Below are 26293 nucleotides of genomic sequence, written 5' to 3'. Positions count from 1 at the left end.
AAGTGTGGCAGAAAACGCTGCACAACGAGAAGAGGTGACCGGACCCTGAGGAAGATTTTGGAGAAGGGCTGATTCCAGACCTTGGGGGACCTGCGGAAGCAGTGGACTGAGTCTGGAGTAGAAACATCCAGAGCCACCGTGCACAGGCGTGTGCAGGAAATGGGCTACAGGTGCCGCATTCCCCAGACCTGGGCTACAGAGAAGCAGCACTGGACAGTTGCTCAGTGGTCCAAAGTACTTTTTTCGGATGAAAGCAAATTCTGCATGTCATTCGGAAATCAAGGTGCCAGAGTCTGGAGGAAGACTGGGGAGAAGGAAATGCCAAAATGCCAGAAGTCCAGTGTCAAGTACCCACAGTCAGTGATGGTCTGGGGTGCCGTGTCAGCTGCTGGTGTTGGTCCACTGTGTTTTATCAAGGGCAGGGTCAATGCAGCTAGCTATCAGGAGATTTTGGAGCACTTCATGCTTCCATCTGCTGAAAAGCTTTATGGAGATGAAGATTTCATTTTTCAGCACGACCTGGCACCTGCTCACAGTGCCAAAACCACTGGTAAATGGTTTACTGACCATGGTATCACTGTGCTCAATTGGCCTGCCAACTCTCCTGACCTGAACCCCATGGAGAATCTGTGGGATATTGTGAAGAGAACGTTGAGAGACTCAAGACCCAACACTCTGGATGAGCTAAAGGCCGCTATCGAAGCATCCTGGGCCTCCATAAGACCTCAGCAGTGCCACAGGCTGATTGCCTCTATGCCACGCCGCATTGAAGCAGTCATTTCTGCCAAAGGATTCCCGACCAAGTATTGAGTGCATAACTGTACATGATTATTTGAAGGTTGACGTTTTTTGTATTAAAAACACTTTTCTTTTATTGGTCGGATGAAATATGCTAATTTTGTGAGATAGGAATTTTGGGTTTTCATGAGCTGTATGCCAAAATCATCCGTATTAAGACAATAAAAGACCTGAAATATTTCAGTTAGTGTGCAATGAATCTAAAATATATGAATGTTAAATTTTCATCATGACATTATGGAAAATAATGAACTTTATCATAATATGCTAATATTTTGAGAAGGACCTGTATTTGTTCATGGTGTTGAGAGTGACAAAGCTAAAAAATAAAAGTTTGAGTTGGAAAGTTAAACGCAGAGGTGGGAGCAGTAGAGCTTATAACAACCACCAAAGTTTGTAACGTATTGATTAAAAAGGAAACACCTCCTGTAACAATTTGTAATAATTAAGATTATTTTGTGTCCCCTAAAGTGAAGACAAACAAAATATCTTTTAATAATCATTAGTTAACAACTATTTTTTATTACTTAACTCAGGAAATTGTTTTGTGTTCCCGAAAGTGAATTCAAACTTCAAAATATGTTATTAACAATAACTATTGATTAATTTACTTAGGCTTACAAGATTGTTGTGCCCCTTAAAATTACACACCAAAATCTCCTTTTTACCATTTATTCACTAGTGCTGGATTATTATCTCACCATTAGGAAACATTTTTGTGTGCTTTAAAGTAAAGTCCCACATCAAAATCCATGGTTAACATTAACTAACGATTAATTTATCATTATTTCGTTGTCAGTAAGACTTGTTTTAATCTCCTAAATTGAATTTAAGCATCAGGTTGTTAACCATTAGTTAACTATCAATTAATCATTACACAACTATTGGAGAATCTATTGTGTCCACTATTTTTCTGGTCAAGTCACACATCAAAATCTGTTATTATTAAATAATTACCCATCAACTGATCATTACCTAATCATTGAGTTACATTAGTTAATTAAACACTACTGGTCAAAAGTTTTAGATAGACTTTCTCACTTAATGGGTCTCTTTATTTTCATGACAATCTATATTATAGATTCTCGCCAAAGGCAACAGAACTATGAATGAACACATTGATAGAGTAAACAAGAAGTGAAATAACTCTAAACATTTTTAGATTTTAGATTCTTCAAAATAGCCACACTTTGCTTTGAATAATGCTTTGCTCTCTTGGCATTCTCTCCATGAGCTTCATGAGGTAGGTCACCTGAAATGGTCTTGAAAGAACTTCAGAGGTTCAGTGAGTTAATATTTCAGTCATCACAGCAAAGGGCGGCTCCTGTGACCGTTAGTGTACATCAGAATTTTGATTAGTAAAGTCAATAGTTTCCGCTGCATCTCCCTTTAGTGTTCATTTAAAACCTGTTCGTGGGATCGCACAGCTCCTAAATGCCTCATAAAGATTACACGTGGGAAAAATAGAAAATTGACTTTTACAATGAGTACGTAATGAGAAAGTGTTTCTCACATAGAAAACGAAAGTGATTCATTGAAAATCTTCAAGGATACTCCAAATGATTCACTCAGTAATGACCGGAGGAAAGTCGGTTTATTAGTAAATTAAAAGGGGGAAATGTAAGTTAACCTTTGCTGTTCTCTCCTCAAAAATCATTCTGGCACTCCACACCTCCAAAGCAGTTTTTACTGGTCTGAGACGTGCTTTACAAACACGAATAGGACAAGTGCATTGCTGCACCCAATAAACCCTCTTCCCCCCATTCCTTCCTCCCCTCGCGGAACCCTGAGCGTCCTCCTGTTGACTACATCTCCTCGATGACGTAAGAGTCCACGTACATCGTCCAAGTCGGTGATGCTTCTGAATGAATGAGTGTCCCCTCCCATCTCCATTACTAGTACTACGGGACGTCTATAAGAGCACATCACCGGAACAGCCCGCTGAATTTTATGTGATACCGACGTGGAGGAAAGGGATGCGGGACTTAAAAAAGAAATCTGAATCAAAGCTATCTTTTTTTTTTTTATCATGAAATAACACAGCCTGCATCCTAACGATGAGTTTAGATAGAAGTCGATTAGTATTTTTTTGTTCAAGATTTTAGGTTTTAGAGGAAATCGTTTCTCAAAGTTTGATAGTCGTTAACTAATAATACTTAGTTGGACCAGTGGAGATTAAAAAGGTAAGTTATATCTTCTCTACTTGTCTACCTTTTTCTTTAAATTTATTATGCTTACAATATATGTTTTACCCACGTGTGATATGGCGAGAATCTTTAAAATACGCGTAATCTCACTCTATTGAAATCACCCGAATTTCCCTCTGCGTCTCACTCCGTGAATACGGTAGATTACAGAGGCTGGAAGTTGCTGCAGTGTGAGTCACTTTGGCGCACATAGGCAGTGACAACTGTGGAGAGGAAGAAAGGGGAGAGTGACTTGTAGGGTGTAGGCTACGCCGAATGCATGTTAACCAGGCTGCATCTCCGCAGATATAGAGAGCGAATCATGCGGTAGATTTCTGAGAAAGTAAAGGTATCAGTCGGCGCGGGACGTCCTGGATCCTTAGATTTGCTACGCGGCCAAAACCGCTGTATTAAATAACAATGTGCAGGTGATTGTTGGGATGACCCAGTTTGTGAGGAGCAAATCAGCATCACTGAGACGCCATATCAAGTAAACCATTATTCAAGCTGAGTTTTTTCTTTTCATGTTCAAATGACATCGTGACGCGCTCTTGAGGTGAAGTCAATTTTGCGTCATTCCTGCGCACATGCAGTCAACTTCCAATCATCCAGCAGAAGGCGTTAAAGACACAGCTACAGTCACCTATATACGTCCATAAGCTGCATTGCATTGCGTCTCTATGTGCTAGGAGGTGTGAGAGCGAAGAAGGAGGGGCAGGGGAGGCCTATTGCCTGCTGAAGGAAAAAAGCTTCCGAAGGTAACTCCTGAAAGGGGAGCTGGCTGCTGTGACCAGAATCACAATGAGCTCTGATCAATAAGCGTCTCCCACAGTTTTTAAGGTTGAATGTCCACCTGCGCAGGCGAACCACCCTGTCTTCAGGCGGGACACACGGAAAGGCGGTGTGAGGCATACAAATGATCAATATGTCGCTGTCCGTGGTACTGAGAGCGGGCTGAGGGCTGCTTTAGAAAATACACTCTAGGTCGTTTATAACAAAAGTGTCAGCAGATGTTAGATTACTTGTCTTCAGAGTTTAGTTTGTTAAAGGTTCTTTAAAGCGTCAGATCCCTTCTACGCATGGATTCAATAACTGTTCTCTCCTTCATAAGTTCCCGTTAAGTTTAACAGTGTAGCAGAAATGCTGTAAACACTCTGACCCCTGCCGATAAAAGCAGGCGCACATCTCTTCCAATATCTACGGCTCGAGTAGCTGCAGAATCGTGTTGGTAATTTCGCCCATTCACCATTTTGTACATTTGTAGTCTTGGTCAAACAAGGGCAATTTCACACTCGCTTTGACAACCGATCATTCTATTATTAATTTAATAAAATAGTTTTAAAGTGTACTGTAAGGGAAATAATATCTGCCAACAGGAAGTCTCTTAAAGTTGCTTTAGATTAATTTCATCCCCATTTCATAAAATTCATTGCCATTTCGTCATTCCATTTCGTGCCTGTAAACAAACTGTTTTGTACTCATGTGCTTAAAGACTGGAAGACGTTTTGTACCCTTTTTGACAACCGAAGGTTTTAATTGACTTTCTATTATCTGGTCTGCTGTAAGCACATGCGGTTGCATGACTCCAGTAAATAACACTCACCAGCAAGAGCGCATTTAGAGTTACTTTGGTTTGATCAATGGTTATAATCTTTCAGATTTCACAACAGTCAACTTGCCCCGAAAGGGATCAGAATAAAAATATATAGAAATGGGCTGTAATACAGGAGCTTTCAGAAAACAACAGATAATGAAATTAAATCATACTTGAGATTTGATTATTTTATGACAATTTATTTTCATTATTCATGAAAAGGGCCTTTACAAAGAAAAATTAACTGCTACACATTGGTTTGAGTACATACATTCAAAATGCTCTGTCTACACATATGAAATGAAAGGAGTAAGGCAAGAAATGGATTGGGGGTATGGCTAAGTGATGAACTGAACCTCTAAAGTCTGGTACAAAACAAATGAGCCTTTAAAAGCTCAGAATCGTGAAGGAGTGAAACGAAAAGAGGAACCTAAATAATTGGAAGTACTGTCTACGTTTTCAGGAAATAATGTAAAATGGTGGCTTTTTATCTCCATAATTCACAGAACAGTTACCTGTCAAGAGATATAAATTGATATGCAATGGTTAAAGCACATAGATACAAAATGGAAGAAGGAAAAGACTAAGTAGCAAATGGGTGCAGAATCTCAAACAGGCCTTCCAGCACCATGGACAGAGTTCTTATACTTCCCATAACTAAATTAAAAAGAAGAATTTGGTTTTTTCATGCATTGTTTCTACATGGGTTAGAACTGCAAACTTATTACATTATCGTTACAGGATCTTAAATAGTCTACAGAAACCATTTTAACTTTGTGGTAACCTGTGATGGCAGCTTTCACTTTTAATCTTTCTTCTTTTGTGTTTGCTCCTTCTGTGTTTGCATGAAAAGACACACGTTTTCCTCTTCGAGACACTTTTTTTATTTACACAGAGAGGTCCATCGGATTGAGTACCCGAGTGAACCGAGATGTTCTGACGTCATTTCCACAGATACTCAGTTGGGCTTGCATAAGCTACCTGCTCACCTTGTCTTCCTGTGTTCCTGTCTATCCCTATCTTGCGGCTGAGTCATCCATAACCGGCATGGAAATCGATAAGACAAACATGACAACTAGTGGGCTATGTAACTGTCCTGTCTGATCATGAATAGCCTCAGGCCTCTGCCAGAAAAGGCCATGTTTTGTGTGCCTCTCTGAGCATTGTGTCACTCAGCTTTTACAGCAGTTTCACCAACTTGTTTTTCTTTGCCCTTTGCACCATGATATGTTTGTGTAGCACAGTTATTAATTAGCAGAGCAAAGAGTCCACCTTTGTATTTCCCTTTGCATGTTACCAGCTCCCTACAGCCTGATTTTAGCCCACTGCTCTCAGTCAGAGCATCAAGACCTTGGCTCTAGACTGCTTACTGCTAAAATTAACCCAAAGTACAGTAACAGTCTACAGTCATGGCTACTGATGCCTGGCAAACCTCTGCACAGTGAGTGTGACGGTAATATATTGCGTGAAGTTGCCTTCCGGAGCCCAGCACTGAACACTGAGGCTGCATCACCAACACCATCATGAAAAAAACACACACACACACACACACACACACACACACACACCGACGTCAGCTGTTACCACAGCCAATCCCCTTTCCTCCTGCTGTCTCCATGGTAACCGTGGCATTAGATTGTTACTGTAGAAACAGCACCACTGGTAACAGTCTACAGCCATGGTCGCTAGGGGGCAATACACACACGTAATCCACAACGGGGCAAAATTGAGAGTATTATTTAAAAAGCAGTTCTATTTAACAAAATATAGGAGACAAAGATGTAAAGTGCTGCATGTTATAGTTTTCAGCAATAAAAGTGGAATTTATGTAATACTTATACCTATTTATGCTATGTGACAAACTAACCATCTGGTTTATAGTCTGATCAATTTAAATTCTGATACTTTTGATGTTTACATCTTTGAACAAGTAATAAGATATATTTTACTGTGTCATTCTGTAAAAAATACTACTGATTGAATTATTTTCTTCGGATGTGAACTGAACGCAATGTAATTATTCTATCTAAATAAATAAAAAATAATCATAAGCCCATACGAGACCTGGTGTCTTTTTCAATTTCAAATTTTTTTTGCTTCTTCTCAGAGTCAAGTGAAATCAGAGAGTCTCGGTCACAGTCAAAAATGATCTGTTGGTACCAATATTCAGTTTGATTATTCTAATTTATCAAAACTTTATCATAACTTGTTCAGTGAAGGACTTTGTTTATGCACTGTAGGACCCCGCATGCGCAAATGAACTCGAGAAGGACACAAACTCTTGATGCAAAAATGAACAAAAGCTGCTGATTATAATCAGCTGGAATTGAATAACAGTGATTGACTTAGCAATAAAAATTATTACAATTTTTCAGCTGCTATTGCTTGTAGATGATTAGAATTTCCTTAAGAAAAGTGTAGAGACAGTGAGAAAAAGTTAACTTTCACAGTAAAGTCAGAGCTAGTTAAACAGACAGTATTAAAAATCATATAAATTATTGAATGATGCTTGACTCTATAATAAAATGTTTGATTCATTATCTAGAAATATTTTTAAACAGACAACTAGAATCATCGCTCCAAGCACATTTTCTTAGACATTTGTCTAAAAAACAAGTAAGGAGGTTGGAAAATAAATAATCAAAAGACATCAAGAAAGATTTTCAAAGATGTCTAATCTAAATATTCTTAATATAAATAAATAACTTTTGGAAAACTGAGTTTTTAAGAGATTTTTCTGATAGTAAATCAAAGACAATCACTGGCTGACCTTGAAATGCATGAGTGTGTGGAGGGATTATCCTAAGGAATAAAGCCTTACATTTTTGGACTGAGAGCTGAAGAAGTCAATATTGTGAACAAGGCTAAGACAGCAAACTGCATTTGTACAAAATAATGAAACAGACAATGTATAATAAACCGAGTTGAATACATTTTTTAGGCCTTTTTAAGTTTCTTTCATCACCTGACAGTACAGAGAATAAACATTCAAATTATGGTGGAATAGTGTATTTTATCTTACACTAAAATCTGAATCAAAATGTAATATCAGTTTAATATGTATTAATTTGTGAAGATGCTATTATATGCATAATTAGTACCCATTGTGTGTTGTATTTTTGTATGTCCAGGTGTCTAATCTGGGGTAGATGCAGGTACATTCTGTTTTTGGGCATTTCTTAATAAGATGTTAAATAAAACAAAACAAGTTTAATAAAAAAAAAAAAACTATTTTGAGCAAAAAAAAAAAAAAAAAAATGAATCCATGAAAGTCACACTGAACTTACAAAACCAATCAAATGTTTTCAGGCTCACTTATAATCAATGCTTCAACAATCATGACATAAGCTGATAAGTACATACACTCAATAACTTTCTCTGATGCAGATAATACAATATTGACATTTTTAAGGCTTTACAGCTGTTGCAAGAAGGGTTTATGTATCAATAATTATCTAAAAAACTAAGTCATAAAAACAAACAGTACAAATGAATAAGAGATTTCAGTGTGAGTTGCAACAATTCAGCCGAGAATTTCAGAAAATAAGTTCAAAAGATCTCATTCATATGTGTTATTGTCAGATTACACACCCAAACCTGTTTGTTTTTAATTCTGCGAAGTATATTTGCATTTAATTAAGTTTATATTAATTGATTTTGCTCAATTCTACCAGTTTAATGTTTGTTCAGTGCTCCCTATTCAGGAAGAATTTCAATACAAATTCATATATATATCTAGTGATTAATTCTTAGATTTCATTAGGTTTCAGTTAATTAGAATGATTTAATTCAATTAAATTCAAGATTCTTTATTTGTTCTGACACAACAATCACAACAAATATTTGTGAATTTTTATGGCAGTGTAGGACAATGAAGCAACCTAGGAGTATTTGAATTTATGAGCCAATAATGGTAGGATTATTAGGGTATAGTTAAGTGACTTAGGAAACAACCAAATCATTCCCCTGAAATGATAAACTACAGTTAAGCCAAAAAAATATATTATTACACCTGGTAGATTTATGTTTAAATTAGACTTTTAATTTTGCCCAAATTTTTCTTCTGACTGGAAGTAATATTAAGGTTTTCAAGTGGTCCAGCAAGAGTCCTTACTCTAATCTGTGGAGGAAACTAAAGAGTAGGGGGATGACTAGAGGTCTTCCAACCTCAAACACTTGAAACTATCATGATTGTAGGTTGAAAATGACCCAAGTGCAGAAACAGACTGTGGTAAGATGGATAATTTTAAAGCTGAAAAACAAGGGGAACTTACAGGGGGAATTGCAGAGCAGGTCATGGAAGACAGTCAGTCATACAAACCTGGAATCCCAGTAACAGACAATGTAATTAGGCATTGGAACAATCCAGCAAAGCACAGTAAAAGACATAAGATTATAGTGCCTTACAAAAGTATTCACCCCTCTTGGCATTTTTCAGGTTTTGTTGTCTCACGGTCAGGAGTTAAAATGGATTGTTTCAGAGTTTGCACCATTTCATTTACAGAACATTCTTACAACTTTGAAGATGTATTTTTTTTTATTGTGAAGCAAACAACAAAAAGAACAAATTAACAAAAAACTTAAGCCTGCATAACTGTCCACCCCCAGGAAAATCACTACATTGTTTTGACTGTTTTGATTTTGACTGCCTTTCCAACACATTTAAATGTTTCCCCCAAACCACTCGAGTGTTGCTGTAGCAGTATACTGTGGGTCACTGTCCTGCTTCAAGGTGAACCTCCGTCCCAGTTTCCCAGTCCACGCTGCTGAAAAACATCCACACAGCATGATGCTGCCACCACCATGTTTTACTATGGGGATGGTGTTCTGATGGGATGTGTTGGGTTTGCGCCAGGCATAGCGGGTTGTCATTTTTTGCTGTTCTTGATTAAGTAAATCACTATTGAAATCTTCACATATTAACCAGGTTTTCTTATCATTTAATCCGTCCATGAGATTTTCAAATTTTCTATAAATTTTTTTATTTTAGAGCCTGGTGTTCTATATATACAGGTCCTTCTCAAAATATTAGCATATTGTGATAAAGTTCATTATTTTCCATAATGTCACGATGAAAATTTAACATTCATATATTTTAGATTCATTGCACACTAACTGAAATATTTCAGGTCTTTTATTGTCTTAATACGGATGATTTTGGCATACAGCTCATGAAAACCCGAAATTCCTATCTCACAAAATTAGCATATCATTAAAAGGGTCTCTAAACGAGCTATGAACCTAATCATCTGAATCAACGAGTTAACTCTAAACACCTGCAAAAGATTCCTGAGGCCTTTAAAACTCCCAGCCTGGTTCATCACTCAAAACCCCAATCATGGGTAAGACTGCCGACCTGACTGCTGTCCAGAAGGCCACTATTGACACCCTCAAGCAAGAGAGTAAGACACAGAAATAAATTTCTGAACGAATAGGCTGTTCCCAGAGTGCTGTATCAAGGCACCTCTGTGGGAAGTCAGTGGGAAGGAAAGACTGTGGCAGAAAACACTGCACAACGAGAAGAGGTGACCGGACCCTGAGGAAGATTGTGGAGAAGGGCCGATTCCAGACCTTGGGGGACCGGCGGAAGCAGTGGACTGAGTCTGGAGTAGAAACATCCAGAGCCACCGTGCACAGGCGTGTGCAGGAAATGGGCTACAGGTGCCGCATTCCCCAGACCTGGGCTACAGAGAAGCAGCACTGGACTGTTGCTCAGTGGTCCAAAGTACTTTTTTCGGATGAAAGCAAATTCTGCATGTCATTCGGAAATCAAGGTGCCAGAGTCTGGAGGAAGACTGGAGAGAAGGAAATGCCAAAATGTCCAGTGTCAAGTACCCACAGTCAGTGATGGTCTGGGTTGCCGTGTCAGCTGCTGGTGTTGGTCCACTGTGTTTTATCAAGGGCAGGGTCAATGCAGCTAGCTATCAGGAGATTTTGGAGCACTTCATGCTTCCATCTGCTGAAAAGCTTTATGGAGATGAAGATTTCATTTTTCAGCACGACCTGGCACCTGCTCACAGTGCCAAAACCACTGGTAAATGGTTTACTGACCATGGTATCACTGTGCTCAATTGGCCTGCCAACTCTCCTGACCTGAACCCCATAGAGAATCTGTGGGATATTGTGAAGAGAATGTTGAGAGACTCAAGACCCAACACTCTGGATGAGCTAAAGGCCGCTATCGAAGCATCCTGGACCTCCATAAGACTTCAGCAGTGCCACAGGCTGATTGCCTCCATGCCACGCCGCATTGAAGCAGTCATTTCTGCAAAAGGATTCCCGACCAAGTATTGAGTGCATAACTGTACATGATTATTTGAAGGTTGATGTTTTTTGTATTAAAAACACTTTTCTTTTATTGGTCGGATGAAATATGCTAATTTTGTGAGATAGGAATTTTGGGTTTTCATGAGCTGTATGCCAAGATCATCCGTATTAAGACAATAAAAGACCTGAAATATTTCAGTTAGTGTCCAATGAATCTAAAATATATGAATGTAAAATTTTCATCATGACATTATGGAAAATAATGAACTTTATCACAATATGCTAATATTTTGAGAAGGACCTGTACAAGCTACAATGATATTTCTTGTTTTTTCCATCTCAGTTTCTACAGTAACACAGTGCATTACATCATCCAAAGCTAATGACATACATTCTAATTTTTTCCACCTCAAAATACTTTTAACATACAATGCGACACCTCCACCTTTGTTCTTCACTCGATTTGTATAAAACAGATCATACCCATTCGTGTCAAAATCTATAGATTTGTCATTTAACCATGTGTCAGACAATGCAATTACCTCAAAGGAGCTTCTAAGTATTTTCAGAGAATCTTGTCAAAGTCTGCATAAAGACTTCTGCAATTAAAATGAATGAGTGAAAAAATCTAAATCCACAAGAGTAATTAAATTGTTCATCTGTATAATTTGCAGATATCATCAATTTCATTTAGTGAATTACAAAACACCACACCTTTTCAAAAGGTAGATCTCTTGCTGATTTTATCATGAACTAATTATGAGAGTTTCTATTAATAGAAAATAAGTGATAAGGAATGAAGAAAAAAGAAAGGGAAAAAAGTAAATGTTTTATTTCCTCCATTTCTGTTTGTGTTTTTCAAAGGAACTTTATTCTCTTATGTTTCTGAAGAAGGACCTTAACCCATCCAACATTTCACGGCCTGAGGTTCTCCTTCTTTGGGTACGGGCTGACTCCCATTCAGCGGTCTGCAATGTTGACTCCAGAACCATCTCCTCCTCTGGATTGTTCATTTTAACTCCAAACTCGCATAATGTAATTGCAGCAGCTTGATGGCTCTTGTACACGCTTACCTTCCCGTCACAAAAAACTGTCAGTCTTGCTGAAAATAAAATCTGTCACTTTACTTTGCTTTCATTAAGTGCTTTGTGCAGATCTTTGTATTTTGAACATTTGATAAACACAGAATTTGTAAAGTCCTAATCAAAATAAACCCGTCAATCATTTACTTGTACAGCTTTTGCTCTCCACGCAGCCTGCAGCAGTTTTTGTTTTATGGCATATGAATGAAATCGAACCAGAACAGCTATTGGGTGCTCCTTTGGTCCAGGTTTTGGCCCACCCGCTGTGCCCTCTCCACATGCAATTCGTCCATCCCTTCCAGTTTTTGTACATTGCTGCATTTATCTGTCCCTCTATCCTTACTAGTGTGCCAGTTCCTGCTGCTGAAAAACATCCCCATAGCATAATGCTGCCACTACCAAGCTTCACTATAGGGATGGTATTAGACTGGTGATGAGCGATGCCTGGTGTCCTCCAAACATGACGCCTGGCATTCACACAGAAGAGTTCAATCTTTGTCTCATCAGACCAGAGAATTTTGTTTCTCATGGTTTGAGAGTCTTTCAGGTGCCTTTTGGCAAACTCCAGATGGGCTACCATGTGCCTTTTATTAAAAAGAGGCTGTCATCTGGTCACTCTACCATACAGGCCTGAGTGGTTGGTTGCTGCAGAGATGGCTGTCCTGAAAGCTACTCTTCTCTCCACAAAGAAATGCTGGAGCTCTGACAGAGTGACCATGGGGTACTTGGACACCTCCCTGACTAAGGCCCTTCCCCCCTGATCGCTCAGTTTAGACGGCCGACTCTAGCCCTGGTGGTTCCAAATAACTTCCGTTTACCAATGATGGAGGCCACAGTGATCATCAGGACCTTCAAAGCAGCAGAAATATTTCAGTATGCTTTCCCAGATTTGTGCCTCAAGACAATCCTGTCTCAGAGGTTCACAGACAATTCCTTTGACTTCATGCTTGGTGTTTGTGCTCTGACACGCATTGTTAACTGTGGGACCTCATATAAACAAATGTTTGCCTTTCTTAATCATGTCCAATCAACTGAATTTACCTCAGGTGGACTACATTTAAGCTGTAGAAACATCTCAAGGACGATCAGTGGAAAGTGTGCACCTCAGCTCAAATTTGAGCTTCATGGCAAAGGCTGTGAACACGTATGTAAATGTGATTTCAATCTGAAAAGACTCACATAGAGAGGTATGGCAATTAGAAAAGTTTTAATGATGAGATGGTTTAATGATGGTTATTTCTTTGGCGCTCGGACCTGGGAGGAAGACATGAATGCTGAAAATGACATGAGATAAGATGATCATTTGTAAGGCTTAGATTTAAATATGTCTTCCCCCTGATCCGACACTGGTGGTGGATTGGCGGCCAGGGAGCGAGGAAGCCAGGAGTAGATGTGAAGGAAAATGGTGGAGGTGGGGTGGAGGAGGGATGAGCTCAGCTGACAAGCGAAGATGAACATGGTAGAAGCTCCTTTAAAAGCAAGGCGTCAGAAGGTGATTGGATGGAGAATCAGACGGACGGGATGCTGATTGGAAGGCCGGGAGACGCACAGAAGAGTCATTGGAAGGTGGAGGCGGTGAAGGTGAGTGTTTCATTTCATTTCATGAATTTTCGTCAAAACCCCATTTCTTAGTTTTCTATTTGTAATACATTTGCAGCAATCACAAACAAACTTCTTTTACATTGTCATTATGGGGTATTGTGTGTACAATTTGGAGGAAAGAGATTAATTTGATACCATATGGAAAAAGGCTGTAATATAACTAATTGTGAAAAAAGTGCAGCACTGTTTTTGTGAGGACGTGTGTGCAGACCGAGACCTTTCCTACATACAACAGCAATAAACCATGGTTCACTTCTAATCTCAGGAAGCTGTGCAGGAACAAGGAATAGGCTTGGGGACCGGGCCCGATAAATAGACGTTTTCAGCATCAACAGACCAGAAAAGCTTTTAGGACCTAACTGTCCACCCATTGTGCCTGAGAACCTGTACTGACTAACTGGTCCCCATCTTCACTCAAATCTTCAACAAGTCTATGGAGCAGTGTGAGGTTCTCTCATGGTTCAAAAGCTCCAGCATCATCCCAAGAAACACACCATCACAGGGTTAAATGGCTACAGACCTGACACCCTAACATCTCTGGTCATGAAATCCTTTGAGTGACTGGCTGAAGCATCTAAATTATCTACAGTTTTCTTACTGGGCAAACAGATCAGCAGATGATGCAGTCAATTGGGACTAAACTTCATCCTGCACCCCTTGACCACTCAGGGAGGTGTGCCAGGATTCTGATTGTGGACCTCTGTACACAAATGATTACATGGTTATTTCTTTGGCGCTTGGACCTGGGAGGAAGACATGAATGCTGAGAATGTCATGAGCTAAGATGTACATTTATAAGGTTTAGATTTAGAGATGTCCTCCCCCGATCCAACACTGGTGGTGGATTGGCGGCTAGGGAGTGAGGAAGCTGGAAGGAGATGGGAAGGAATATGGAGAAGGCGGGGTGGAGGAGGGATGAGCTCAGCTGACAAGAGAGTACGTACGTGGCTGAAGGTCCTTAAAAGCGAGGCGTCAGAAGGCGATAGGATGAAGAGTCATGCAGACAGGATGCTGATTGGATGGATGGCTGGGAGACGCACGGAAGAGTCATTGGAAGGAGCAGGCGGTGAAAATGAGTCTTTCATTCTGAATTTTCGTCAAAACTCCATTAACACTGATCTTGAGGATGAAGTAAAAGACACAAAGAACAGAATAAAAGAAATAGACTAAGAAACTAAACACAAAAGAATGAACTAATATGGAACACCTTATTAACAATAATAAACACAGAGAAAAAATGAGAATATGGCAAGACCTAAAGAACATAAGTAAACAACAAGGAAATCATTCACCATCGAAAACCCCCTAAATCCCAGAAATTCTGCCATTGTTTTAGTGTGCCACAAAAAAATATTAGTAATCCCCATACTGCCACTCCTTATAAAACTTTCTGAAAATAAACATGGCAAACTAGTGAAATAATTCTGTAAAGTTTAATGAAATAAAAAGAAATGATATCAGGCTCTAATTATGTCAAAATCCAATAAAGGTGGACACAGCTAAGATCAACTGGGCAGTGTCCTTTGTGTTCTTATTGATTGTCTTTTGTGTTCTTATTGAAATATTCTTTAAATAGGATGGAGCCACTCCATTAAAAACCCTAAAATCCAGCAATAAATCTTAAAATAATTTTTATAATGAACAGAATTTCCAGATGCTGTAAGAACCCAAGCTTTTGTCACATCTGCAAGCAATGAAACGACGACAGTTTAATAATGTTAGTGTTTCTCTAACTTTAATGTGCTGAGAAGTAAGGTGACATGCCTTCTGTTTAAAGCCATTACTTGTTAACAAAACAGAAACTTTTAGAGATCATAAGCGCCTTCTTTAGGAAAATGTAAGTACATTTGAATCCAGATATTTACATACATATTTCTACAACCCATTTTCTGCTATTACAGAACTCAGATATATTTGGGAATTGTGCTGTTTAAACTGTATAACTTGAATTAAATGATCTGTGTATCCTTCCCCAGGTATTTTGTTTGCCAATTACTCCAAACAGAACTGGTGTAACTGAGTCAGACTTGTGAATTGCCTTAATCACGCACACTTTTTCTGTTCTGCCAACAATTTTTTTATGGGACAGAAATTAGGGCTATGTGACAGGCACTCCAGAACATTGATTTTGTTGTCCCTGGATTTCGTTTATGCCATTATTCATTTGCAAGACCCACTTGTCCCCAAGGTTTGACTTCCTGGCTGATGTCTTGAGATGTTGCTTCAATGAACATCTCTGCTAAAACATGGTCATCAATGTGACCCAAGGAGGAACCAGCCCTGTGGAGGTCCAAAGTTCTTATCCTGATCTCTTGGCTGATGTCACACAAGGAAGTAGTACGTTGAGATGTACCCTTAAAATACATCTACAGGAATGCCTCCAGTTAAGTCAAATGTAGTGAATTAACATGTATAAAAGCTTACAAAGACATGACATTATCATATAATGTTACCAAATTTATTGACAGCTAGGTAATCTTAGTGTATGTAATATTTAATAAAATTATCTCTCCCTTATTATTCTGGCACTTAGCAAATATGAATAAATTAAGTAACCCTAACCATCCTAATACAGAAAAGGTTTAATCTGATTTAATGTCAGAAAAAAGAAAAACAAAAATGGCCATGTCACTTTTTATACAGTGTATGTAAATATCTGGTTTTAGCTGTAGGTGTTAAAGATTTTTATGCTTCCAACTAAAAGAGCTTCACAGGGTAAATATCTATACTATAGAGTGAAAAGGTGAAAGCTTTTAATGTAAAGCATAAGTTTTAAGAAAGATATGTATAAGACTTTCAGCTTAACCCCATCATGTCAGGGTACATTTGGTGGCAGGACACAACATGTTGAAAAAGACGATGGCTTTTGTGACAGGCTTGTGCTGGGGTGGCGCTTGGCTGTATAATTTGGGACAGGCTGACCTCCCACGCAGAATTAGTCATCTCTTTACAACGATTATTTTTCACTTAAGACTCTTATTCAACCTTTCAGCAACCTTCCGACCCACTGCTGTTTGGCTGGCCAGGCTTCTTTTCTCCCACACACACAGTCAGTAACATCTACTCATAATTATTTACTGTTCAAATTTTCACAGGGATGCTGTACGCTGTCAAATATACAGTGGCTGACTGATGCCTTAAAGAATTAGAGCAGTTTTAAATTAAAAGCAATGGGCTGTTTTGGCAGAACTAGAAACAATATGAATGAGATGTAGAGCATGTTGTAGCTCAGTGTACCTCTGAGCAAAATAAATTTGGGTTTTGGATTTATTTTGCACAAAAAAGGGCTTTCCTCTCCAGAAAATCATCTCTGAAGTGCCAAAATCACACAAAAAGTGCCGTGACAGCAGGCAGCTTCTCTTCCTGGACTCTTAAATCTGAAATTGAAATTGCACCTGCTGCGCCACATCAGACTTCCATTATTATAGCGATGGCACATTCAAAGAACAGTGTTTCTCTGCTGTGAAACGAAGATCTTTTTCCCCCCTCACATCTTTTTTTCTAAGCTTCTCAGCCAATTGCAGAGTGTTTTGACAGACATAGATACAGACAGGTTTAAACAAATCATTTAATGTAATCCAGGAAATGACAGGGACAAAAGAGAAGAGACAGAGGGAAAGAGACTGAGAAAGACATAACAGGAATACTGTTTCAAAGAGCAAGGTTAAAAGAAAATGGAAAATGTCTTTATCATATGTAATGTAATATTCAACTATCTCTGTTTTGTTGCTTTTTGTTTATTATATATATATATATATATATATATATATATACATTAACCTTAACACCTTTTGTTTTCAAGCCTGTGGTGTTTATTCTGTATCAAAAATTACAAACACTCACAGGTTGGAGAGAGAGTAAAGAATACAATAAAAGTGTGAAAATGTTTAAATAATGAAGTTTGGAGCCAAATTTCTCCTATGTCTGGAAGGTGAGATACAATTCAGCTATAAAGTGTTTATGTTAGCAAAGACAGTCTACTCTGCACAGTTGCTCCACACAGAGATGTGTGTAAACTGAAGGCACAGCAAAAGGGTATGAAAACAGTGCCACTCAGTGGTCACACAGTTGTTGGCAAGACAAGAAATTAAGAGTTTTGATGACTGGATTACAGGTCCTTCTCAAAATATTAGCATATTGTGATAAAGTTCATTATTTTCTATAATGTAATGATGAAAATTTAACATTCATATATTTTAGATTCATTGCACACTAACTGAAATATTTCAGATCTTTTATTGTCTTAATACAGATGATTTTGGCATACAGCTCATGAAAACCCAAAATTCCTATCTCACAAAATTAGCATATTTCATCCGACCAATAAAAGAAAAGTGTTTTTAATACAAAAAAACGTCAACCTTCAAATAATCATGTACAGTTATGCACTCAATACTTGGTCAGGAATCCTTTTGCAGAAATGACTGCTTCAATGCGGCGTGGCATGGAGGCAATCAGCCTGTGACACTGCTGAGGTCTTATGGAGGCCCAGGATGCTTCGATAGCGGCCTTTAGCTCATCCAGAGTGTTGGGTCTTGAGTCTCTCAACGTTCTCTTCACAATATCCCACAGATTCTCTATGGGGTTCAGGTCAGGAGAGTTGGCAGGCCAATTGAGCACAGTGATACCATGGTCAGTAAACCATTTACCAGTGGTTTTGGCACTGTGAGCAGGTGCCAGGTCGTGCTGAAAAATGAAATCTTCATCTGCATAAAGCTTTTCAGCAGATGGAAGCATGAAGTGCTCCAAAATCTCCTGATAGCTAGCTGCATTGACCCTGCCCTTGATAAAACACAGTGGACCAACACCAGCAGCTGACACGGCACCCCAGACCATCACTGACTGTGGGTACTTGACACTGGACTTCTGGCATTTTGGCATTTCCTACTCCCCAGTCTTCCTCCAGACTCTGGCACCTTGATTTCCGAATGACATGCAGAATTTGCTTTCATCCGAAAAAAGTACTTTGGACCACTGAGCAACAGTCCAGTGCTGCTTCTCTGTAGCCCAGGACTGGGGAATGCGGCACCTGTAGCCCATTTCCTGCACACGCCTGGGCACGGTGGCTCTGGATGTTTCTACTCCAGACTCAGTCCACTGCTTCCGCAGGTCCCCCAAGGTCTGGAATCGGCCCTTCTCCACAATCTTCCTCAGGGTCCGGTCACCTCTTCTCATTGTGCAGCGTTTTCTGCCACACTTTTTCCTTCCCACAGACTTCCCACTGAGGTGCCTTGATATAGCACTCTGTGAACAGCCTATTCGTTCAGAAATTTCTTTCTGTGTCTTACCTTCTTGCTTGAAGGTGTCAATAGTGGCCTTCTGGACAGCAGTCAGGTCGGCAGTCTTACCCATGATTGGGGTTTTGAGTGATGAACCAGGCTGGGAGTTTTAAAGGCCTCAGGAATCCTTTGCAGGTGTTTAGAGTTAACTTGTTGATCCAGATGATTAGGTTCATAGCTCGTTTAGAGACCCTTTTAATGATATGCTAATTTTGTGAGATAGGAATTTTGGGTTTTTATGAGCTGTATGCCAAAATCATCCGTATTAAGACAATGAAAGACCTGAAATATTTCAGTTAGTGTGCAATGAATCTAAAATATATGAATGTTACATTTTCATCATGAAATTATGGAAAATAATGAACTTTATCACAATATGCTAATTTTTTGAGAAGGACCTGTACAGCTATGTGGTAAGAAACCTCAATAAAAAAAAATAAAATGTCATCCCACAAAACTCAATTCCAGAAGGCACACTCACCAAAACACGTTCCATATCTTTATTATCCATGTTCCAAGGGTTGGAGCTGTTTTGGTTGCAGACAATATATTTTAAAATATTCTAAATACAGTTTATTTGGGCATACAAACACTGGCTGAGAGACTTTGATAGTTTAAGTGATGCAGATTAGAGATCCAGCATAAAGCATCTGCCTCAGAGGTACAGGGTCCTGCTAAATTATTTTGCCCCAATACAAACACATTTTCCAATGTGTTTTTTTAAATGTCTGAAACCAACACATAAAGAGCTCATAATTGAGGAGTGATACATGGCTTACATGTTCTAATAACCTCAACTAAAATCTGGTGCAACCAGTTGCCTTCAGAAGTCACCAAATTAATAAAGAGTCATACTCTGTGTAATTTAATCTCAGTATAAACAGGTCTGTTCTGTGAAGGCCTCAGAGATTAGCGGGAGAACATAAGTAAATAAACAGTTTAATGAAGACCATGGAACACACCAGCCAGGGCAGGAATCTAACTAATAAAAGTTTTCTTCTTAGAAGATCTATCGCTTAAAGACATTAGGAGCATTTATGCGCAGAATTGAATTAAAGTCTGCCTACCTCAGCAGACTGTGCACAGGAAGGATAGCTTTGAAAGGTACCCCAGAGCCCATGATCACAGTGATATGACAAATGTCTAAAGGTCACACTTATCCAACAATGATTTTCCAGACATCACCTTTGCTTGCTGAGATTTCTCCAGAGTCCATAAAACTTTATACATCATGTGGATTCTTAAAACTCTAACATTAAGATTTATTTTTTAAACGCTTGACAATAAATCATATAAAACAAAGAATATGGTGAATGTCACTTTAATCATGAAATCTTCTGCAACATTTTAAGTCATATACTTGTATGTTCTATAAGCTTTCTCTTTTCCAAGATTCAAGAACTGTAGCTCGTTATCCCTGTGTCTTTAAAATAAAATTTAAACAATCCAACAGAGTACAAATTCTTTAATTCTTGCATTTTTAAATCAAAATCAAAAATGCAAATCAAAAGAACTGTACGCTAATCACTGGAGAGGGATTGGAGAGGTGAAGAGAAGAACACTGTTCTTACAAGGGCATAATAATTCCTTGGGCAGTGCAACGTTTGTTTTAGAATTGAAATTCTGATCCAGGACAGAAGAGGATGCCTGATATCGACATTTCTCATTATGTCATCATCTCATTGTGTTCCGGTCATTCTTCTACCATGTGGTGACTACTGAGGGGAAGAATCGGGTGAGGGTTTTCACTGCCTGATTGTTCGATGGGTGTTTTATACACTAATGTTTGAAAGGTGTCTGATGAAGTTTTTGCTCACACAGAGGATGACAACTATGAAAATTTTGTTTTATTATTCAATCTCATTATATATATTATTTTAATGATCACTCATTTACATACTTGGGTTTTAACCAGTGTTGATCAACCTTGAAACAACATTTATTTATGATTGAGAGGGTGAAATGCTGATGAAAACTTTGGCACCTGATACTTTGCATGACCTAAAATAGTAATCACCCCCTCTCCCTGTCTCTTAATTGATGGCCTAACTTATAATCAGCGCCTGGAGCAATGGATCTACAGACGGCTCTGTTTGTCCCAGGAACGAAGAGTCCCAGATAAGTATGCCACTGTACCAGGGCTTCAGTTCCAAGAATTACTTTGTCTTGAACCTGTTATAAAGGGATGTTCTTTGTTTGTCTAGTTAGAGCAGTTTTGAATACATCTTGAACTGCTGTAAACTGCTCTCCCATGCACATGGTAATCAATAAGGCTGACATGACTAATGATCTCTGGTCTCTTCCCTTGGTAAGTACAAATTTTTCCAAGATTTTATTGAAATATTTAAAAAAGTTTGCATGTTTAATCAGAAAAGATTTACATTTATAAACAAGTACATAACAGCACATTCCAAAGTGAAATAGCTTAAACAGACAAAGGATGCTATTTTTAAAACAGCATAACTTGGGTTTTCTCACAAAACTTTTAAATTTTAGGGTTTGTAATATTTATTAACAAAACTAGCTTGTGTTAGTTTAAGTTGATTTGCCAGTCAGTTATATCCAACATAACCGAACCGGCTAATAACGCTGTTTTGTGCAGTGTATTTATGTTACAGCAGGATCTGTTGATCATCAGACTTTATGTGAACATGAGTAAATGATGGAACACAATCTCTTAAGGATTTTACACATTCAACATAAACTCTGGCAGTAAAAACTGATTGTGATATGATTGAAGTAAATATAATTCACTATAAATACAACTGACAAAGTGACTGGCAGTAGTACTCATATATTATTCACATTTTGTCAATGCCACCACAAAAGTCAGTGTATTTTATTGGAACTTTATAAAATAGATGAACACAAAGAAGTGCTTGAGGAGTAGAAGAAAAATGTTTTATAACAGTGTGGTGTGCATTGGTGCCCACTTGACCTGTGTTAAAGCATTGTAGAACCACCTCTGCAAGTGTTGCAATTACAGCTGCAAGCCTTTGGGGCATATGTCTATTCCAGCTTTGCACAACCACAAAGATTTTTGCCCATCATACTTTGCAAGATAGCTCAAGCCGTCAGAGTGTAGGAAGTCTGTTTATGAACAGCTTTGCTCCAAGTTTTAAATGGATATAGGTTTGGACTTACCTGGTGTCTTTCCACATACAAATGTTTTGATTAAAAACATGTTGGAGCTCAGGGTCATCATCCCAGGTTCCATGTCCCTGCTAAAGAAAAGAATCCCCATAGAATGATACTGGTACCACTGGGCTTTACAGTGGGGATGTGTTCAGGGCGATTTGCAATGACAGTTTTATTCCACACAGAGATTTTTGCATGTGGGACAAAAACTTTAATTTTGGTCTCATCTAATTAGAACACCTTCTTTCACATGTTTGTCATGTTTTGCTTCACAGATTGTGGAAAACTGCAAAATGGAATTTCTTCTGGCTTCCTTCATGATACTCCATCATAAAGGCCGTATTTACAGAGTACAGAACTAAAGGTACCCTGTTGACGGATTCTCCCACCTGAGCTGTTGATTTTTGCAGCTTCTCCACAGTTACCATGTTCCTCCTGGTTGCTTCTCTCTCTTAATGCTTTCCTTGCCTGGTCGGTCAGTTAAGGTGGACGGCTACGTGTTGGTGAGATTTGCAGTTGCGTCATACTCTTCAAATTTTAGAATAATGGATTGGACATAATCCTAAAACAAAGTCTCATGGTGCTCTATAAGATCTTCAAAGCTTGGGATATTGTTTCATAACCTAACCCAGATATAGGTGTCCCCACAGCTCTATCCCAGACCAGCTTGGTGATTACCTTGTTCTTCATGACGCTGTTTGTTCACTAATGTTCTCTAGCAAACCTTTGAAGCCTTCACAGAACAGGGACATCATTTAGGGACATCAAGGTACAGGGGGGGTCAAAACAAATAAATGCTACACTAATTAGATTTTTATTTGTAAAATGTTTTGAAAACCACTTCACAAATATGAGCTACACTGAGTTGGTTTGACATGTATTGTAATAAAACAAATTGTGAAAAAGATATAAGGGCAATAACTACTTTTGCAAGACACTGAATACATAAAATACATATTGAATCTGATATTCATAAGTGTACTATGATGGTGGACAATAAGTGAAACAGAGATACAGTCAACATCCAACAATCACATTCTGGCAGATTTAAGACAGATTTCACTTCTGGTATTTAATATATTTAAAGGGAGTAACTCAAAAACTGATAACTCTACCTGTTTTACTTATCTTAACTGCTGTGCACATAAATTAGACAGTATAAAAAATCCCAGAGTTATTTATCGGCAATTTTTTCAATGTCTGTTGAGAGCAGCTGGAAGTCATAAAACAATTCTAAATTTTAAAAGTAAAACAGGAGTCTTAATCTTTTAAAGACACTCATGACACTTTTGTTTCACAAAAGTTAAAATTGGAAGTTAATTTATATTTTATTGATATGTCTTTTGACTTCAGATTAAAAGCTGTGCACTTTAGATGGGGAGTAAAGAGGATTTATAAAACCCCTCACTCCTTTTCCCTGACAGAATATGCTAATAAATAAATAAAACATTAGCTAAGAGACAGAGCACTCAGCTGGTCAATAATTTATTCGTGACCCCTCCACTGAAGATCACACAGTCTAGTCTGGTGAGTACAAAGCCCTTTAAAATATCCGCCACTAGTGGAACACGCATCCTGAGAAATATTGATAACTGGCAGGAGAACTTCATCACCCTGACTTTTGTTGCCAAGGAGAAATGATGATGAATATGACAAGAGAAGCCTGCTGGTAGTTGTAGGTGAATAAACCCCAAAAGAAAACTCTATACACTAGACAGTATTCAGTCATGTGGGGAAGTTTCACAAGTTCTTTAATTCCTCTGAGGCTACAGCCAGCTACTGTCAATCAGTTATTGCTGAAGCAAAAACAGCAATATAGTGTTTTTTATTTATATATCGACTGGCTGCAACATCAATAAATAATGAGGATGGAGAGCAGTCGTGACTAGCTCTGCTCACATCTAGGAACTCGCAGCTCTCGGCTCCATAAACAGGCACACTGGTCTCTGCATTTAAAAACAAACGCGCGCACACTGAGCAAGGTTCTGTTTCTGATTTATTGTTCTAGAATTGGAATAGGAAAAGCAGAAAAAAACAGACAACGTTGCATCTTTAATATTTACACTGTACATCAACAGAAGTGCCTCCCACAAAATGTCTGAGTGCCTTGGAAACGTATCGTGAGGAGAAATGTCAGAGAAATTACAGTGCTTTCTGACAAATGGGCTGCATTTGACTAAAGACGCCCACGTTAACAGACTTTTTTCTATACAACATGTTCAAGGTCAGCTTGAGCTCTTTCTCGCTCTGTCACAAAAGCAAATGTCTGCATTAAGGAAAGGGCCTGCATATTTCCCCTGTGCAGGTAGATTTAGAGCAAAAAACAAATCCTTTATGAGAAGTAAAACTCACATGAGCATACATCTCCATCTACTTGAAAGAGGCATACAATCAAAATATGAAAAATGAGCTATGGGCTTGTTTGATCAGCAGGCCTGTGATTAGGGATTAGATCTAGCTGCTAATCCTACTAATGAGGATAAAAACTCTTCTGGCTTTTAGCCTAAATTGCTGTTAGTTAGTCTGGACAGACACCCTCGCTCTCTTCCTCCACCCCACCCTCCTCTCTGACCTCTTCCTCTCTGTAAAGGCAGGCATGAGATGAATCGAAGACAGCAGTGGTCACGAAGTGTCATTCCCTTTGACATCCACAGAGGGCGCTCTGACTCTGCTCACAAGTCTTGGAAGGAAGGGCTGGCTCGGTGCCTTGTTTCTGCAGGCAGGCAGTGGGATAGCATTAACACTTGGAACAGTGACAGTACCTTCCTCAGACAGATTAGTGGTAATATTAGGCATTATGGCTACTGCTTGTGCATTAACAGAGCTGCATTTAAATAAAAATTTAACAGCCTTTTTAAGGCCTGAACGAATAAGAAAATGTAGGAACCACAGGAAGGTCAAGGTTAAAAATCACACCTTCACGGTATGTTTCTCCAGCATGTGTTCTGCTGTCACTGGGCCACTGGGTGTCAGTGTGGCGACATGCTAATACCAACATCATATTTAGACCCAACAGAACCCAGTCACAATCTTTACCATCCATATGATCTTCTTTTCCTCCCTGTCAGTCATTCTCTTATCTCCAAGCTCTGCTCACCTGGGTCTGTCTCCGAGTGGGGCGAGCCGGTTGGTTTTCAGGGTGGTTGGGTGCCCACGGCCCCGAGCTCTGATTGGAATAGAAGTCCATGGGATACACTTCCTTCCAGCCTACTTCCTGCAGAGCAACAGCTGCCTGAAGAGAAACAGAGAGATTTACAGAACAAAATAAACCTGAAGAAGCACATTAGAGGCCGTCTTCTCTCATCTACTAACATACTTGCCGTTTTGCATGAATGATTTACAGAAAACTGCAGAGTGATGAGAAGACACAACAGACTGAGTATTCAGACAGGACAGGTAAAATGTTAAGCTTGGATAGCACGCACAGTTGTCATGTTATCCCTAAACAGCTGCATAGTGTGACATAACAGCTGTTAGAAGAAAATAATCGCACCAGCAAGACTTCAACATGACACACTGTAAATGCAGACTGCTCCATATTGACGAAAAGTGACAGTTAATATTGATTATGAATGCAGGAAAGAGCAGCCGAAAGGCTGAACACATGAATAAACATGCACAACAGACTGCAAAAAAATGTTTTTATGTTTAGTTAATCCCTCATCCAATTTATTTTCTGGGGCATGTAAAAGTATTCACAATGCATGACATTTTTATACATGTTTATCCAAAGTATTTTATTTGGATTTCATATGATGAAGCAAAATCACATAAAATCCATTATTGTGAAGTTGAATAAAAACTGCAGCATAATGCGGTGTAATCTCAATAAATCAAAAAAATGTGGCTTCTATTGTATTCAGCACCTATGAGTTGATACTTTCTAGAACCAACTATTGCTGTAATTGGGGTTTCAAGTCTTTTGGGATAGGTCTCTACCAGCTTTGCATATGTAGAGTTTTAAATGTCTGCCTGTTGTTCTTTGCTGAGGTGCTCAAATTCAGTCAGATTAGATGAACAATGTCTGTGAACAGCAATTTTTAAGTCTTGCCACAGATTCTTAATAGGTTGTGGTCCTGCTGGAAGGTGAACCTCCACTTTAGTATCACTCTTACACCCAGGATCGGCCTGTATCTTCCCATCAACTCTTACCAGTTTAGCTTTGCCTGCTGCAGAAAATGGTTCCACAGCATGATTCTGCTGCATGTTTCACAATGATGACAAAAGGTGATGTACAAAGTTTGTGTTCTCCCAAACAAAGCATTTTGCATGTAGGCTAACAACACGTTAGGCCTACATGCAACACTAAAATGTCTGTGGCAAACTGGCTTTGTGGAATGCATTACA

The 26293-nt window shown here is 38.8% G+C and overlaps 1 protein-coding gene across 2 annotated transcripts in view; it reads right to left on the bottom strand.

The window, feature by feature from the left end:
• Nucleotides 1-23924: 23924 nt before the first annotated feature.
• Nucleotides 23925-26293, bottom strand: part of dph1 (diphthamide biosynthesis 1) — a 97132-nt gene continuing 94763 nt past the window's right edge. For both annotated transcript variants that reach the window (XM_047391473.1, XM_047391474.1), the window contains exons 11-12: nucleotides 25044-25178; nucleotides 23925-24659 (exon numbers count right to left, since the gene is read on the bottom strand). In XM_047391473.1, coding sequence (XP_047247429.1) covers nucleotides 24579-24659; nucleotides 25044-25178 — 216 coding nt within the window. In that variant the 3' untranslated portion in view covers nucleotides 23925-24578. The remainder of the gene's footprint in view (nucleotides 24660-25043; nucleotides 25179-26293) is intronic.

This window comes from Girardinichthys multiradiatus, chromosome 18 (genome assembly GCF_021462225.1).
Source record: "Girardinichthys multiradiatus isolate DD_20200921_A chromosome 18, DD_fGirMul_XY1, whole genome shotgun sequence".
NCBI classification, from domain to species: Eukaryota; Metazoa; Chordata; class Actinopteri; order Cyprinodontiformes; family Goodeidae; genus Girardinichthys; species Girardinichthys multiradiatus.
The sequence above is the reverse complement of the archived record's forward strand: the minus strand, read 5'-3'. Positions and strand labels throughout refer to the sequence as shown.